This window comes from Chiloscyllium punctatum, chromosome 16 (genome assembly GCF_047496795.1).
Source record: "Chiloscyllium punctatum isolate Juve2018m chromosome 16, sChiPun1.3, whole genome shotgun sequence".
In the NCBI taxonomy this organism is placed as follows: Eukaryota; Metazoa; Chordata; class Chondrichthyes; order Orectolobiformes; family Hemiscylliidae; genus Chiloscyllium; species Chiloscyllium punctatum.
In genome coordinates this window covers 20,820,526-20,839,014 of record NC_092754.1, presented here as the reverse complement: position 1 = coordinate 20,839,014, position 18,489 = coordinate 20,820,526, and the positions used below count along the sequence as shown (strand labels likewise).

At 42.2% G+C, this 18,489-nt stretch overlaps 1 protein-coding gene across 3 annotated transcripts; it reads left to right on the top strand.

The window, feature by feature from the left end:
* The first annotated feature begins 306 nt into the window (after window positions 1–306).
* miip (migration and invasion inhibitory protein) lies at window positions 307–17,874 on the top strand. 3 transcript variants are annotated; one of them, XM_072586420.1, is made up of 10 exons: window positions 307–533; window positions 1,193–1,421; window positions 2,042–2,773; window positions 3,605–3,707; window positions 3,883–3,994; window positions 4,200–4,267; window positions 6,523–6,649; window positions 11,507–11,603; window positions 15,621–15,746; window positions 16,430–17,874. In XM_072586420.1, the coding sequence occupies exons 2-10, from the start codon at window positions 1,218–1,220 to the stop codon at window positions 16,550–16,552; spliced, it is 1,692 nt and encodes a 563-aa protein (XP_072442521.1). In that variant the 5' UTR covers window positions 307–533; window positions 1,193–1,217; the 3' UTR covers window positions 16,553–17,874. The 3 variants fall into 3 exon arrangements, with proteins under 3 accessions (XP_072442521.1, XP_072442523.1, XP_072442524.1); XM_072586423.1 differs by having other exon boundaries at window positions 310–420; XM_072586422.1 differs by having other exon boundaries at window positions 307–1,421.
* The last annotated feature ends 615 nt before the right edge of the window (window positions 17,875–18,489 follow it).

Sequence of the window (18,489 nt, the reverse complement as noted above, 5' to 3'; positions counted from 1 at the left end):
CCCTACGGAGAAATTATGCCTGTTAGAGTAACCTACCCTGTGCTGCATTGGCAAGGTCTGGACGTGCATTCAGATTACACATTCCCAATGTTACACATAGGGGACCACACCTCTCCTGCTTGGACCTAACCTGTTCCTATCTATATGTCACTCATGAATAGGCACGGCCCATTTTGTGAACAAGCCAATAGGGAGTTGGAGCTTGGTGACAGACAGATAGGCTGACCTAGCAACAGGAACGTCAGGTCCCAACCGCCGGGGCATCCGACCAATCAGCGGCCGCTCTCGGCGAGGGGCCAACAGCGGGAAAAAAAACGGTTCGTAGAATGGCGGCGCCCCGTGTCTTGAGGGAGACTTCGGGCTGAGTGCGGCCAGAGGGTCTGAGATGATGATACCAGAGAACCCTCGACTCTACAGCAGGCACTGAGGGCTCAATATCGGCTGATCTTTATCCATGGGACATTTCTATCTCTTGCTGTCCTTTCACTACCGTTCCTGGGGCAGTTTTTCAGATTCCCTATTCCGAGCACTCGGTACTTTACTCGCACTGGGACTTTATGCACTTGTCCTTTGATGTTCTATCCCTAACGGATGTCCAACAACATCCTACTTTCTGAGTTAAAATCCCAGTGCAGTGTTCTTGCACAGTCGTAGTGTCCTCACTTCTGAACCAGGAATTTTTAATTCCCACCTGTTACAGAGGTGTGCAATGACATCTCTGAATAAGTTGATCAGAAAATATCTTTTGGGAAAAAAATCAGCCTCAAGTGTTAAAGTTCAGGCTGAAACTTCCAGTGTGGTGCTGAGGGAAGGCTCCGCTGTCTTGGGTGCAGAGACTTTAAACCAGAACTCCACTTCTGACTCTCAAAACAGAAATTGCTGGATCTGGTAGCATCTGTGGAGAAAAAAAAAGTGAATATTTTGGATCCAGTGACCATTGTCTCTCAAAAGTGAGGGTCTTATTTCTTGGTGTCCCAAAAAAATATTTAATCTGCAGTCAACATCCGAAAAATCAAATTTCTCAGACGTTATGACATTACTATCTATCAGACGTTGTTGTGCCCAAATTGGCTTCCAAGTTTTCAACATTACAACAATAGTTATTATTCAAAGATTTTGCTGGCTGTAAAGCACTATCGAACCTCATGAAGGTAGTTATGTAAATTGAAAGTTTTTCTGTCCTTATTTGCAGCAACTGTTGAGTTAACTATTGGGAGATGTCACACTCTGACTATCTGCAGTCTCTTCGTGATCAGAACAAATATCTGCTGCAGAAGTTGAAGCTAAAGCAGTTAAAGATTCCATGGAATGTGCTTGTGCCCCTTGAGAGTTGTGATGGACCCTGTCAAACTGCCATCAAGTCAATGCAGAGCAGAGCTTCTACAGACTACCAAGGGGACTGCAATAACAGGAGTACAGAGGTAGATATTCAGTGCAGATTGGATTTAGACATCTGTCCTTGTGTGACTCAATATCATATATTGTTTAATAATGTCTCTGAAGTCCCTTGGGATGTTTTGTAATGCTAAAGACACTTTATAAATGTACATTAAGTAGGCTATTTGGCCTCTTGAGTCCACAGTGAGATCATGACTAATCCTTATCTCCACTTTCCTGCATTTTCCACATAACTCCAATAAGGATTCCCTTATTGAATAAAAACTTATCTATCTCAGTTTTTGACTATATGCAATGATTCAACCCCTACAGCCCTCTGTGAAAAAGAGTTCCACATATTTGGCTCCCTGCAAATGTAAAATAAATTAGCCTAACAACGTGCATTTAACCCAAAAGGATATTGTTGTGATGTTCTTTGATATCTTATTAGCTACCTTTCAGGTTCTTTACCAGGCTGTCAAATAATTGAATGTAGAGCTGCTTAATTTGGATTACGTTTTTCAGTTTGCATTTGTGATTGTGCCACTCTACCTGAGAGCTGGATTTGAATGCAAGCTATGAGTGCAATGTTCAAGGTTGGTCCTAGCCTTTTGTTCTCAATGGCCCCCATTCTGATCAATATCAATATTCTGATCTTTTTCAGCAAAAATGTGGAAATTCCCTGAAGAATCCCAATATGAAGGACCAGGCTCATTCAGAACGGCCAGGTCCAGACATGAGTGAAGATAATTCACAGCAGCCCAATGAGATGGTTCTGACTGAGTCCCAAAAGAGAAGGGAAGCATCTCGAGCTGCACTATCCTTTCCATTGGCACACAGAGGCAGAAAGCAAGGCTGGACCATTGGTGCTGGAGATGGAGCAGGCATGGAGCAGTCAGACTGGCTACTTGGGAGTGAAGCCCGTTTGATTCCTAACATGGAACAGAACTGTTCTTTATCAATTGGTATGTCACCTAAAGGTCACCTCAATGCAGTGGGGACACTAGACTGTGAATGGAATAATCTGAAGCCAGAGGCCAGACCCAGAAGCACCCCTTGCAAGTTGCTGACTGATTGCTATGTGTCAAAAGATTTTAAATGCTCAACTCCTTTTACCAAACCCCCCACTGCACCAAGGTTAATGAGAGAGTCTGTGTACCCTGCTTCAGGACAGCTTTGTAGGGATGAAACCAACTTTAAGGGAAGCAGACCCAGGCATCATTCTCATTTCCTACAGAACTTCAGTGAAAACCCAAAGCCAAGGTCCAAGCTGGAGCCACCACTTTATGTAGAACAACTGTTGGCTGAGGGTAATGATCGACAGAGAGAGCGATTTATCAGAGACATTCAGAAGCCAAAACCAATCCTTTTAGAATCTCATGACAAGGTGGCAAAGGTAGGAGGCTTCCCTGATTTACAATTGATATTCTGTTGCTTGAAGTTTTCCATGTTTGGCATTTTAACACCAAGAACATCTGTTGAGTTAGTTTCTTTGTCTATAATTGGAGTTATACTGGGTTGTTGGTAATCAACTGCATTGCTGGCAAAGTGACATGGTACAGGAACATTGACGGAGCCAGAATGGCAGGGTTCCAGGAACAGCGAGAACCAGAGTGATGGGGTGCAGTGAGAGAGACGGAGTGATCTTGTCCAGGTGCAGGAACAGTAACAGAGCCAGAGAAGGGTGGTCCATATACAGGAACAGTGACAGAGCCAGAGTGGATGTGGTGCAGGACCCATTACACGACTGGGGTGGGGCTGATGTGCTTCTTAAACAAGTATCTGTGTATTGTCTTGTCTGGCATTCTGATTTGTTTCTGTAAATTGCTGTCTTTCTATTCTCTAAACCTATCCATGTCAGGTACATGGTGTATGCTGATGTCTGCACCAGCGATCACTGGCAGAGGGGATGTGAGCTGATATCTAATGCCTAGAAGGAAGTGAGGACTGCAGATGCTGGAGATCAGAGTGGAAAAGTGTGGAGTTGGAAAAGCACAACAGGTCAGGAGCAGGAGAGTCGACGTTTTGGGCATAAACCCTTCATCAGGAATGTGGTCTTGATTCCTGATGAAGGGCTTATGTCCGAAATGTAGACTCTCCTGCTCCTCGGACACTGCCTGACCTGCTTTGCTTTTCTAGTATCACACGTTTTGACTCTGATGTTTAATGTCTACTTGCTGTTGGTAAATACATTTCAGACTGTTAGAATTTTCTGTTTAATTTTTAGGTGGATATGGGTCATGTCACATTCCTGTCTCCGAAAGAGGAGTCCAGCCTTAGGGCACAGGTTCAGGCAGTGCAACCCTTTCTGGGCTATGATTGGATAGCAGGTAAAGTGCTGTAGTTGGCTTGTAGCTTTAACTGCCCACTTGGGCTGAGAAGCAGGCCTTTGTTTTTCAAGTGATCTTCTTTTGCCCTATCTGTTTCACTTTTCATTTCTCCTGGCATGCTGATCAGTCCTCCAGTGTACCAGAGCATTGATATTTGATTGCTATATGCTCGCAGGTCTGATGGACATTAACTCGCCAATGTCAGAAAAATCAGAGCAGTATTTTTTGGACCTGCAGGACTTCCGACGGGTGAACAAGGATGAATGTGTGCACCAGGAATACATGGAGTAAGTGTGAGATGATGCTATTGGAGAAATTGTGTCTGCTGGACGAAATCAATCTAAACTGAAACTGTCTGAGTATCAACTGTGGAGAGATTCAGCAGAACTCTGTTTTTGTTTTGCCAGAGATCATGCACAAAGAAACCTTACAATCTGGTGAACCACTTGTAATAGTGATTGGATATTAATCTTACTCTTTCACTTTTTTCAGAGCAGAGGATCTTGATTTTCAGTTCACAGGTCAGGAGAAGCTTGATATCGACCATCATGTTCATCAATGTAAGTTATCACTCTGATGGAGATTATGTTTAAAATATGTTGTAATGGTTGTAGCAGTTTGGTCTACTGAGAGCTCAGTGGATACAGGTGCTGTGTGTTGTGGAATCAAGAATGTTATTCTTTACCTACAGTTCATTGCCTGTGTTATAAGAGCTACAACTAATCATCAGGAATGAGGAAGGTGTGCCAAGCAGGCTAAGATAAAAGGTTGGGAGGAGGGACTTGGGGGAGGGGTGTTGGGAATGCGATAAGTGGAAGGAGGTTAAGGTGAGGGTGATAGGCTGGAGTGGGGGTGGGGGCGAGGAGGTTGGGAAGAAGATTGCAGGTCAAGAAGGTGGTGCTGCGGGAGGCCAAGGACCTGCATGTCCTTGGTGGAGTGAAAGGGGGAGTTAAAGTGTTCCGCCACGGGGCGGTTGGGTTGGTTGGTGCGGGTGTCACAGAGGTGTTCTCTGAAACGTTCCGCAAGTAGGCGGCCTGTCTCCCCAATGTAGAGGAGGTCACATCGGGTGCAGCGGACGCAGTAAATGATGTGTGTGGAGGTGCAGGTGAATTTGTGACGGATATGGAAGGATTCCTTGCGGCCTTGGCGGGGGAAGTGAGGGTGGGGAGGTGTGGGCGCATGTTTTGCATTTCTTGCGGTTGCAGGGGAAGGTGCCGGGAGTGGAGGCTAGGCCAGCCTCCACTCCCGGCACCTTCCCCTGCAACCGCAAGAAATGCAAAACATGCGCCCACACCTCCCCCCTCACTTCCCCCCCAAGGCCCCAAGGGATCCTTCCATATCCGTCACAAATTCACCTGCACCTCCACACACATCATTTACTGCGTCCGCTGCACCCGATGTGACCTCCTCTACATTGGGGAGACAGGCCGCCTACTTGCGGAACGTTTCAGAGAACACCTCTGGGACACCCGCACCAACCAACCCAACCGCCCCGTGGCGGAACACTTTAACTCCCCCTCCCACTCCACCAAGGACATGCAGGTCCTTGGCCTCCTCCATCGCCAGACCATGGCAACACGACGCCTGGAGGAAGAGCGCCTCATCTTCCGCCTAGGAACCCTCCAACCACAAGGGATGAATGCAGATTTCTCCAGCTTCCTCATTTCCCCTCCCCCCCCACCTTATCTCAGTCCCAACCCTCGGACGCAGCACCATCTTCTTGACCTGCAATCTTCTTCCCAACCTCCTCGCCCCCACCCCCACTCCAGCCTATCACCCTCACCTTAACCACCTCCTACCTATCGCATTCCCAACACCCCTCCCCCAAGTCCCTCCTCCCTACCTTTTATCTTAGCCTGCTTGGCACACCTTCCTCATTCCTGAAGAAGGGCTTATGCCCAAAACATCGATTCTCCTGCTCCTTGGATGCTGCCTGACCTGGAGCGCTTTTCCAGCAACACATTTTTCAGCTCTGATCTCCAGCATCTGCAGTCCTCACTTTCTCCTACAACTAATCATGTCTATATTCGGGAGAATAATTGAGCCAGAATTCCTGCTCCTGATCACATTTCAATTCTTGTTTATGTCATGTGTTATAACAGTATCAAGTTTGCTGCTATTGTTAAATTGTGTGCTGACACTTTGCTGATATTAACTCATGGCACTTGAAGGTAGGCTATTTTGGTAAGTAGTGGTGGTTGGCTAATGTCTGGTATTTGTGGAACTAATACTAAATTAGAATATTTTAGTTTTTGTTCCAAAAGTGACTGCAGTTCAGTGATACTTCATTGGCTGTAGACTGCTTTGAAATGTCCAATGGCTGTGAAAGATGCTATAAAATCGCCATTTTTATTTTGCTTTCTAACCTCATCTTCGAGTTAGAGGGGAAGTGAATGTCATTGGAAGTATGTGCCTTTTGGAACAAAGAGGAACTGAACCCAAGTAAGAGGCAGCACCTTCACAGGAAAAGGGGCACTGAACCCAAGAGAGAGTCAGTACTTTCAAGAGAAGAGGAGGTAGGACTCCTCAACCTCTCAGGCTGTCTGGAGACAGGCATTAAATTGCCAATGTTTCTCAAATCACATGAACAAATTTCAGAAGCTGAATATCATGCCACAGAAGCTGTAATGTCTGATAATGACTGTTGATCCCACTTGCAGGGAAATCTTTATAACAAGGCTGTTGGTAAAACTGCTCAGCAGCTCTGTACATTGTCCATAATGCATACTGATCTGTTGCAATGATTTTGCCAATTGTCAATCCTGCATTGGTTCAAGATGATGTATGCTCGAACTCATGACTGTGATTGTTTCAGGCACTCACTCTTACCGTGTTAATAGACGTCTATTTGCTGTCCCACTGGAACCAGCAGCACCTTGTCCTGTTTGTAAAACTCCTAAGGCTAAGCAGCCGCACACTCTGGAGGAACCAGCTTATATCAGGTAGTATTCTTTTCATTGCTGCATGCATCAAATTTCTGTTTAAACTTTCACTGCGTGAATTTAAATTTTAAACATAAAGTTTTTTATAAAGCAGTAGACAAATGTCTGAGGCACAAACTAATGTAGGTGCACACAGTTTTGAAAATTTCAGAAGACAATGGAGTTTGATTCTAGTGAGACTCCAGGTTTATGTTTTTGCTCTCAGTAATTTTTAGGCTCTGGCATTTTTCAGATGAAGTGATGTTAGAAGCCAGAGACAATTAGATCATGTTATAGATATAATTTGGGTCCTGTTGTATAATTGAATATTGTACCAAAGGCCACCCAATCGGTGTGCCGTGTAATTACAGAGCAACATACATCCATAGACAGTTTCTGCTATAAATGTAACCGTAAGAATTTACAATAGCAAAAGTTGATAGGAATTGTGTGCAGATGAAAGATTTACATCGAGACCCCCTACTGTAATGCAGTCCGTATCTTGAAACCACATTATAAGCAAGATTGTGTTTTTTGATAGCAGTTGCCCAGCTCACAGGCTTGACCTCAGCAATGCCTTGGCAAAGATTTTGTATACATCCATACAATTTCCAGCCTTTGCACTCCAAAATGGTACAATATAAAACTTTAATATTAATTAAATACTTAGAATGCATTAAATACAAAGTATACACAGGCTAATGTGCACTGTATTGGTGTATATTGAGTGTATTCAGACTGACTTCAGAGATTGACAGCTGTTCTGTCAGCGGTTCAAAGCCTGACGTAAGTATTGAACTAATGCTTAGCAATAATGAGGTGGGCACATCCTCTGAACATGTAGGTTAGTTAAGGACTGGTGGAACACTAGCAGTAGTAATATTTTCATTGTAGTCTGTCAATTTCATATCTTAAATTCATGATTAATAAAGTACAGGTTGGATTTATATCTTCATCTGAACTCCTCGAGTACCTTTCTAGGGAGAAAAGTTGGATAAGTGTACCCAATTACCACAAAATATGTATGATTTGGGAATTTACTCCACATCTTTGCCAATTTTACTTCAGAAATTGTTCCCAATTATTCTGAGAATCATTCTACTGTTTGTATGTGTATACATAAAAAAGTAAAACCACAGAATTAGAAAAGAATAGAACATACTGCATTTTTCTCTGTTAATTTTATCAACATGAACTTAGTTTGAAGCCACAAAAATTATTATTTATTCACATTAAACACAACTTTACCAAAAATGAAATTTTGTAAATGTTTCTGTTTCAAGCTTCCAAAAGCATGAAGAGATATCGAAATCAGTACAATTCTTAACAGGAGACTATTGTAAAAAGTGACTACCAGAAACTTGAAGTGCTGCTTCAGTATAATTAAAATTTTAGACATGAATATTCACTTAGCGGGTTTTGAGAAGATTTGTAGCTCAGGTTGAGGTTCTGGATGTAGGTTCGCTCGCTGAGCATGTTCAAACGTTTCGTCTACATACTAGATAACATCTTCAGTGAGCCTCCAGTCAAAGCTTTACTGATGATTGCTGATTTTTTATATGTTTGGGTTCCTTTGGGTTGGTGATGTCATTTCCTGTGGGTTTCCAGTGGGTGATGTCATTTCCTGGAGTTCTTAGAAGAGACAGTAATGCAGAGACTCAAACAAATAGCTCTGCCAACCATCCAACCCAACTTTGGGTCTACTACGTGGATGACACCTTTGTCATCACTAAACAAAACAAATTAGAGGAAACCTTCAAGACCAACAGTAATACCCTTACTGGCATAAAATTCACTAAAGAGGAGGAAAACAACAACAAACTGCCCATTCCGCAGTGGAGCAAACAGCCAATGGGGAATTTCAAACCAGCATCTACAGGAAAACAACATATATGGACCAAATATTGAACTACAGAAGCAGTCATTCCAACATCCACAAACAAAGCTGCATCAGAACATTATTCCAACGAGCTACCCTACACTGCAGCACAGAAGAACTACGCAGAGCAGAGGAAAATCACCTATACAGTGTATTCAGAAAGAACGGGTACCCAATGAACGCAGTCCACAGATTTCTCAGCAGCAAACCCAAACAAGCAGACATAACACCATCCAGAAACCCTAGCCATTCTCCCCTCCATCAAAGACATCTCAGAAATAACTACCAGGCTACTCAGACCCCTTGGCATCATGGTAGCCCGCAAAAACAGCAGCTAATGAACTTGAAAGACCCTATACAAACAACAATTAAAACTAATGTCATTTACAAAATACCATGCAAGATCTGTAACAAACACTACATTGAACATTCAGGCAGAAAACTAGCCACCAGAATACATGAACATCAACTAGCCACAAAACGACATGACCCTCTCTCACTAATATCCTTACATACAGATGAGGCAGGACACCACTTCAACTGGGACAACACATCCATCATGGAACAAGCCAAACAGAGATGCACACGAGAATTCTAGAAGCATGGCATTCCAACCGGAACTTTATCAACAAACACATTGCCTTGGACCCAATTTACTACTCCGAAAAAAGAGCAGGAAATGACATCACCAACGCAAAGAAACCCAAACATATAAATAGAAAGCAGGAACCATCAGCAATGCTTCGTCCGGAGGCTAACTGAAGATGTTACCTAGTATGGTGACGAAACATCTGAACATGAAGCTTCGAGCTCAGCGAGCAAACCTTCATCCATGAATATTCACCCTTTCAGTGCTACTTGCTGCTAAAAGGAGCTTGCAATCTGCTGGTGGCAGGTTAGTGTGCAGTTCTTGTTTTGGGATGTGGGTTGACTTGTATAGATTCTCCCACTGTCTGGACTGAGGAGTTGGAAAGCAAATTGTAGATTTTGCTCCCAACATTTTTACTGGATATAGCTAACTGCAAACAAACATATCAGCAATACCAAGATTATCAGGAGCCACGTTGGGTCTTCAGGGAAGAACTCCTCTGAAAGGATAAATGTGGTTCAAGGGAATAGAGGGACTTCTATTGTGTACATAGTTTCCACAATTGGATTTATCCCTCCTTTTTTAATAATTAGTCACAATGGTCACATTCTTGAAACCCCTGGACATGTCCCGTCCATCCCATAAACAGGATGGACAGTTAGAGTCAGGATGCCAGCCAAGAACTACTGCAGAGTGGACCTCAGGTGATATATCATCTGGCCCACAAGGTTTGTTGCTTTTCATGTGTTGGAAAGCCCACTTAAGTTCATTAATGGTTGGTAGGAAACAAAGGAATCTTCTACAGAATGTTGTGATATGGTGTGGATGTGCTGCAGTTCTATGACACACTAAAGCATTTCGGTGCAGTACGATGGCTCAGTGATTAGCACTGATTGCCAGGGACCTGGGTTTGCTTCCAACCTTGGGCAACTGTCTGTGTGGAGTTTCCACATTTCTCTGTGTCTGTGTGGGTTTCCTCTGGGTGCTCTAGTTTCTTTCCACAGTCCAAAGATGTGTAGGTTAGGTGGATTCGCTATGCTAAATTGCCCATAGTGTCCAGGGGTGTGCAGGTTAGATGGATTAGTGATGGGAAATGCAAGGTTACAGGGGTAGCGTAGGAGGGTAGGTCTGGGTTGGATACTGTTCAGACAGTCGGTGTGGACTTGATGGGCCAAATAGCCTGATCCACACTGTAGGGATTCTATGATGTATTAATTTCTCTTTTGTTTAAAAGTGAATGGCCATGTTAATAAACGGGAAGAGGTTGTGACAATAATGCAGGTGGATCTGCAGTGTGCAGAGTTCTCTGTTGCTTTATGGTGGAGTTTTAGTGTAAATCTATTATCTGTTTATTAATGTCTTAAGTATAGTTATAGATAAGAGCAAGGTGTGCTTAAGATGAAGATACTTTAATGAAATAAATTTCTGTGAGTTGAAAAGGAATCTGGTCCAGATAGATTGGAAATTATGATTGACAGATAAAACAGGAAATTGAGCAATAGGAGACTTTCATTGTGAACATGTAAAAGTACAGACTTGACAGCATGTGGAAAGGAAGATCTTGCAAAGCTGTGTGACTGGATGACCAAGTCTCTTGAGAGTAAAATGAAAATGAAAATGAAAAAGATGGTTGTTGATAACTGACACGTCAATAATTCAGAAAGGGATCAGGAACATAAGACCCAAGAGCAAGAGTAGGTCAAGGACTACTATATACATTGTAGTTCAGGCCTTGCTGATAATATATTAGCCTGTGAGTACTTTGTACTTAATATATCCTAATTATTGTGTTAATGTGATGGCTGAGGCTGGAGGAGCACACTGTTGCTGCAGTCCCACTATTCCAAGGGTGACAACAGAAACTAAAAATGTTTTGTTTTAGTTATGGAGTTAACCGATTAAATACCTTATCTTTATCAGTTGTAAGTAAAAAAATCTATCAAGCAGGTTTCTTAGTGAACTCATTTACTGAATTATTATCAAAGCAAAATGTATTTGCTGATGCAATAATTGGTTAGCATACGCAATCAGTAATATAAAAGTATAAATGCTAATCCCTCTAAATATCTACAAAACACCACACATGTGCGTGCGCACGCACACGCACACACACTCTCTCTCTCTTTCTCTTTCTTCAGCAAAAGAGATAATGAAATGATTTTTTCTGCACATTGATTTTCTGGGAAAAAAATTTCACTGTTGGCTAATGTTTCTTTTTGAAGGCAATAGGAAACTGTGGATGATGTTCTGAAGCCCGTCATTATGATGTCTTGGCACGTGTGGCATGTGTTACAAATCTTATTCGTGACTCTGATAGTTGCTCTCTGTACTGCAAAGTGGAATTTACAGGTGTCATTTATGACCAGCATCTGTAAGTTCTTATTTCTGTGTTTGTTTGTGTTACTTTCAGAGTCAGCATCCCTAGATCAACCTTGCTTCCTCCACACAAATACAAGCCACACCGTAGGAAGAGCTTTGATCCCACAGACAGTCTGTCATTACCTTCAGTAAGTCTTTCACAGTTTCAACACACAAAGTACAAGCAAGTATCAGTACTGTTTTGAGAAAGACCTCTGAAATCTCAGCCCCGATAGTTTTGGTTTAATTCCATTTCCATCCAATAACCATTAAGATGTTGATAATGGGGATATCAGTGATTATCCTGCCAATTAATGTCATGGGAAAATTTTTAGATTCTCTGTTTGGAGGTGGTCATAACCTGACAGTTGTATGGCGCAAATGTCATTTGTTACTTATCAGCCCAAGCCTGAATTTTGTCCAGATCTTGTTGCGTATGAATATGGATTGCTTCCGTATCTGAGGAAATGTGAATGGTTCTGAACAGTGTGCAATCATCAGCAAACGTCCCCACGTTTTAAAAAATGTATTCATGGGATGTGGGTATCATTGGCTAGGCCAGCGTTTATAGACCATCTTTATTTATCCTTGAGAATGTTGTGGTGATTTGCCTTCTTGAACCATAGTGCTGTTAGAACATAGAACATTACAGCGCAGTACAGGCCCTTTGGCCCTCGATGTTGCGCTGCCCTGTCATACTAATCTGAAGCCCATCCCACCTACACTATTCCATGTATGTCTATTTGCCTGTCCAATGACGACTTAAATGCACTTAAACTTGGCGAATCTACTACCGATGCAGGCAAAGCATTCCATACCCGTACTACTCTCTGAGTAAAGAAACTACCTCTGAAGCTGTCTTAGACCTATCTTCCCTCACTTTAAAGTTGTGTCCCTCGTATTTGCCGTTCCCATACTTGGAAAAAGGCTCTCCCTGTCCACCCTATCTAACCCTCTGATTGTCTTGTATGTCTCTATTAAGTCATCTCTCAACCTTCTCATCTCTAACGAGAACAGCCTCAAGGCCCTCAGCCTTTCCTCATAAAACATTCCTTCCATACCAGGCAACATCCTAGTAAATCTCCTCTCCGCCCTTTCCAAAGCTTCCACATCCTTCTTATAATGCAGTGACCAGAACTGTACACAATACTCCAAGTATGACCGTACCAGAACTTTGTACAGCTGCAGCGTAACCTCCTGGTTCCGGAACTCAATCCCTCTATTAATAAAGGCCAAAACACTGTATACCTTCTTAACAACCCTGTCAATCTGGGTGGCAACTTGCAGGGATCTGTGTACATGGACACCGAGATCTCTCTGTTCATCTGCGCTCCCAAGAGTCCTACCATTAGCCCCAGTACTTTGCATTCCGATTACTCCGACCAAAGTGTATCACCTCACACTTGTCCACATTAAACTCCATTTGCCACCTCTCAGCCCAGCTCTGCATCCTATCTATGTCTCTCTGCAACCTACTACATCCTTCGTCATTATCCACAACTCCATCGACTTTAGTGTCGTCCGCAAATTTACTAACCCACCCTTCTAAGCCCTTATCCAGGTCATTTATAAAAATGACGAACAGCAGTGGACCCAACATTTGAGTCTGAATGTATTGACCCAGTATAGTTCCAAATCAGGATGGTGTGTGGCTTGGAGGGGAGTTTTCAAGTTGTGGTGTTCCCGTGCATTTGCTGCCCTTATCCAGTTGGTAGAGGTTATGGTTTTGGACAGTGCTTTTGGAAGCTTTGATGAGTTACCACAGTGTCTCTCATAAGTGGTACACACTGCTACCACTGTACCTCCCTCAATGTTGAGGGGAGTGAATGTTGAGGTGGTGGGTGGAGTGCCAATCAGTCTAATGATGGAAGGAAGGTCATTGATGGAGCAGTTGAAAGGTGGTTGGGCCAAGGATATTGCCCTGGGAAACTTCTACTGCAATGCCCTGAGGCTGAAATGATTGTCTTCAAATAACCATAATAATCTTTCTTTGTGCTAGGTATGACTGTTATCAGTGGAGAGATTACCCCGGATTTTCTTTGACTTCCCTTTTGCCAGGGCTTCTTAATGCCACACTCAGTCAGTTGTTGCCTTGATGTTGGTGGTAGATGGTCTCGCCTCACCTCTGGAATTCAGCACTTTTGTCCATGTTTGAACTTTTTTGCTGTAATGAAGTCAGGAACTGAGCTACCTCCTGGTTGACAGTGTCATGCTTGTCAAACCACACCTCAGGAATCCACCAAAGTGATTGGTTTGCTGCAACTGTATTTTCATTATAAAAATGGCCTTCATTCCTAGATTATTTGTCCCCAGCCTTGCATAGTCACTATTCAGCAGCGTAAGTCCTGCAGGCATAAAAGACAAGTGCTGTAAAAGAAAACTGCAGAGAGGGATCAGAAGGAAAGAGATTATGAGAAAACCTTGTGAAGGAAGAGAAAGAGAAACAGGAGTGGAAATTTGGAAATAAAGGAAAATAAACATCGCAGAACTTGTCCATCCATATGATAATCCAGCAATTCCAGTAACAGGTTGGGAGTTCACATTATAATTATTAGCATTCCTAACAGCACTGTTCTAGCCTGGAGGGATATCAAACACACTCAGGTTGTACAATGTTAAAAATCACACAATACCAGGTTATAGTCCAACAAGTTTAATTGGAAGCACACTAGCTTTTGGAGCACGTGCTTCCAATTAAACCTGTTGGACTACCTGGTGTTGTGTGATTTTTAACTTTGTACACCCCAGTCCAACACCAGCATCTCTAAATCATGACTACTTAGGCTGTAAGTCTGGAGTGTGCTGAATGCTGATTCCATGTGAGTCTTGTTTGGAAATCCAATTTTTCACACAGCTTTATTAGCACTATTAGTGTGGGTTTTTTTAACATGTATGATTTAGTGTTTAACTTGTGAATGCAAGCAGTTTAATTCAATAAAAATATTTGATGTTTACCATGAAATAAGCATAAAGAACTGTTAACTCAAAAATGGTATCTTGTATCAAGAATATGTACAATTTAGCAGTATGGAGCTACACTGATCACTAGCGGTGTTCCGCAAGGATCTGTTTTGGGACCATTGCTGTTTGTCATTTTTATAAATGATCTGGAGGAAGGGTTAGAAGGTTGGGTGAGCAAGTTTGCGGATGATACGAAAGTCGGAGGAGTTGTAGACAGTGAGGAAGGATATGGCAGGTTACAGCGGGATATAGAGAAGCTGCAGAGCTGGGCAGAAAGGTGGCAAATGGAGTTCAATGTAGCTAAGTGTGAAGTGATTCACTTTGGTAAGAGTAATAAAAAGATGGATTACTGGGCTAATGGTAGACTACTTGGTAGTGTGGAAGAGCAGAGGGATCTTGGTGTCCATGTACACAGATCTCTGAAAGTTGCCACCCAGGTAAATAGTGCAGTGAAGAAGGCATATGGCGTACTGGCTTTTATTGGTAGAGGAATTGAGTTCCGGAGTCCTGAGGTCATGCTGCAGTTGTATAAGACTCTGGTGCGGCCGCATCTGGAATATTGTGTGCAGTTTTGGTCGCCATTCTATAGGAAGGATGTGGAGGCACTGGAACGGGTGCAGAGGAAGTTTACCAGGATGTTGCCTGGTATGGTAGGAAAATCCTATGAGGAAAGGCTGAGGCACTTGGGGTTGTTTTCATTGGAGAAAAGAAGGTTTAGGGGTGATTTGATAGAGGTGTACAAGATGATTAGGGGGTTAGATAGGGTTGACAGTGAGAACCTTTTTCCACGTATGGAGTCAGCTATTACAAGGGGGCATAGCTTTAAATTAAGGGGGGGTAGATATAGGACTGATGTTAGGGGTAGGTTCTTCACTCAGCGAGTCGTAAGTTCATGGAATGCCCTGCCAGTAGCAGTAGTGGACTCTCCCTCTTTATGGGTATTTAAGCGGGCATTGGATAGGTATATGGAGGATAGTGGGTTAGTGTAGGTTAGGTGGGCTTTGATCGGCGCAACATCGAGGGCTGAAGGGCCTGTACTGCGCTGTATTCTTCTATGTTCTATGTTCTATGTAATTCAGAAGAGAAGACTTAGCCACTTTGTGATTTGTGCTTGAAGGACCAATCTGGTAGCCCCATGTACATTGTCAGCATATAGATGATTATATTGTTGAGAGTCTAATCTTTGACTGTCTTGACTCTTATAGCACTGCCTTTTGGGCTGGAGGAATACCTTGCCCTCCACCACTCCTATTGCAAACACCCTGGACCTGCGCAGCACAGTGGAGGCCAAAAAGATTTCTTCTCCACTGGGCCCAAACCTGTCCAACCTGGTAAGATCCTGTAAAACTGACGTCTGTTCCTGGTAGTGCTTAGCACTGGTGATCTGTGACTGAATAATGACAGTAAACAAAGGGTGTTGGAAGACCTCAAATATTATTCAGCTTTTGTGCAGAAAGATCTCCTCAGGGTTTTGCCTCGATATTTAACTCCGCTGGGTGGATACTACAGGCATTGCTCCTGCCTTAAAGGATCTCTATTCTGCAGAACTACCTCCATGCCGTACCTTTTTGAACTCCTTAATCTGCCTCTTTTAATGACTTTCCATTGATTTACAATTCAAATGCCCTTTATGTGAAAGTGAGTAATCTTTTTCTGGCTGTCCCTCTAAAGTTGTGTACCTTCACATTTAAATCCTTTCAATGAACTATTTGCTCAGATTAACTTTCTCAACTCTCTTCTTAATCTTTAAAACTCCAAATACATTTATCCTTAAGTGCAGAAGAACACCTTTTACTTAATTAGTCACACAGAGTAGAATTGTATTCCTGAAGTTGATTGAAACTAAGTCTTTTAATTAATTTAGAAGGGAATTGAGTGAACGTAATTAGGAAACATAGTGAGCAGGGAAATAGGAATACAAAGCATTTCTTGTACTGGCAAATACTGTTGTTTTGTATTTTCTGTAAAGAAGTGGTTGAACCAGTAACACTTGTGTTTTATGCTTATGTTCCAGAGTCCTGCTGCATCTCGAGTGGCTGGAGGTACCAGATCCGATGAACTGCTAAACCGTTCACGTTTGACAGCCTACCAGTTTCAGAGACTAAGACTGGACAGTCCTTATTCAACATTCTTCTAACACCTAATGTCCCTGGACATATACATACTTCCATTCAGTGCCTGCCCTTTGTTGGACCCCAAAGGATTTTTTAATCTGTTTTTATCAGTAAAGTCTGGTTTGGGGATGAGTGTGTGTAGTCACCTTTGAAAATCCAAGAAATGAGGGGTGGGGGAATGACAGATAGTGTGCTACTAGCATATCAGATCCTGGCTGTACAAATCAGTCCATTTCAAAGCAAAAAGAAATGCAAATTTTGGAGAGGAATTAGAACAATTGTACTACACAGCAAGTCAGTTGATTGTGAGAGGTGTTAAAATTCAGCCTGTCCATGAATTAGAGTTAATTGCGTGTTCTGTTGTCAGCTGTATTCATTTCAGTCAGCCATTGCAGAATGACAAAAACCCTGTTTACATATTTAATTGTGGTAACCAGTAAAGGTAGTGTTTTGTTGAATGAACTCCAAGGATTTCTTGATATTGCTAATTGTGCCAAGGCTTTCTTGAACAGAGAAGACAGCTGGAATCGAAAATTTCATTAAGTGAAATTGATTGTGTTCTTGTTTGTCTGTACACCGAGCATGGCTATGTATTTGTTTGAGAGTACAATTGCACACTCTGTCTGTGCATTCACTTTACAGAGTATGACAAATTAAACCTTCTGTGCTGCAAGCACATGCCATTTGCAGTAAGCAAGCAACAAATTTCAGCTGAAGAAAAGAGTTATTTTTAACTTTTTAAAATATTGACACCAAACATTAAAACAATGAGAAATCACTGGTTGAATAGATAGAAATGGAATGCAAAAAAAGGTGATTACTGGCGAGTAATATGATTGGGAATGCAGTGTGCCAGCATCAAGTGAACAATGAGAATCCCTGCGCATATGCCCTGATTGGGCTGTACCATTGAGGAATGTACCAGCTTATGACAAAAAAAATGAAAAATTGCTGAAGTATGAGGTTGCTCTTCTGACTAGAGTGATTTCAACAATCATATTGTCAGCAACAGTGGGAGAGTGTCAGTGTCTTCTGTTTAATCCCAGGTTCCCATCAGAGAGGATGGGACTGACTCTTATCATTTTAACTCGGGGTTTGCTCAGTTGTGATTTGCTGTGTAAAAAAAAAGGCTGTGAGCAGGTTTGATTGCTAGTATCTGCATCTGATGTGTTAGTTTAGCCTGTAACTTTCTGTCTTTGTCTGAAATTGTAACCTGAATGCTGCATGTTTTAATCATTAATCACTGTACAATGTTCTGACTGCTAGCTGAAGCCTCATATTGTTATCTTTTACAGCTTTTAATCTTTTGAAGCCTTTGCTGTAATTATTTTTTCACTTTGAAACTCCCTCAATAAAGTATTCTATATTTGTTATGATCTTGGATGAGAGCACCAAGTTATGTTATGATCTCATTCGGGACGTGTAACCTTTAATTTTTAAAGAATAACAAAAGGTAAGACCCTGGGGACTTACAAAGAGAAGAAAGCCACAAAATTCAAGTCTTGAGCAAACAGCATTTTACAAGTTAGAACAGTCATACAATCTACAATATGTATGCAACTTATTGTTAATATCCAAAGTTAACACATGGTAAATATAATCTAGAATCTCACAGTATGTATCAAATAGCTGATATGATCACAGATTTTGCAGTAATTCTTTGCCCATTAATGACATGGTGAGTTCTTAAATTTCTCAAGGGATTGCAGTTTTTCAGTTTGGCTCAGCTGGACTTGATACTCCCTCTCGAATGCTGCTCTGTCATGAACTGCCTCATTGATTAAAGCTACTCAATTTCTGTAGAACCTCTGAGTTCTCACTGCACAAAACCTGAGTAGTTCAACTTCCTTGAGCAGCACAGTTAATAGCAACTGTACCCAATTTGCCCTCCTCCAATTCACTGTATTCTTGAAATTCATTTTCAGTAACCACTGAATTTTCCTGAGTGACCTATTGGAAA

Bases quoted from the DNA above. Each gene is read 5' to 3' on its own strand.
- miip (XM_072586420.1), top strand. From the start codon at position 1,218: ATGTCACACTCTGACTATCTGCAGTCTCTTCGTGATCAGAACAAATAT. The intron at 1,422-2,041 runs GTAGATATTCAG...GATCTTTTTCAG, and splicing joins GCAATAACAGGAGTACAGAG to CAAAAATGTGGAAATTCCCT. The intron at 3,995-4,199 runs GTAAGTGTGAGA...CACTTTTTTCAG, and splicing joins GTGCACCAGGAATACATGGA to AGCAGAGGATCTTGATTTTC.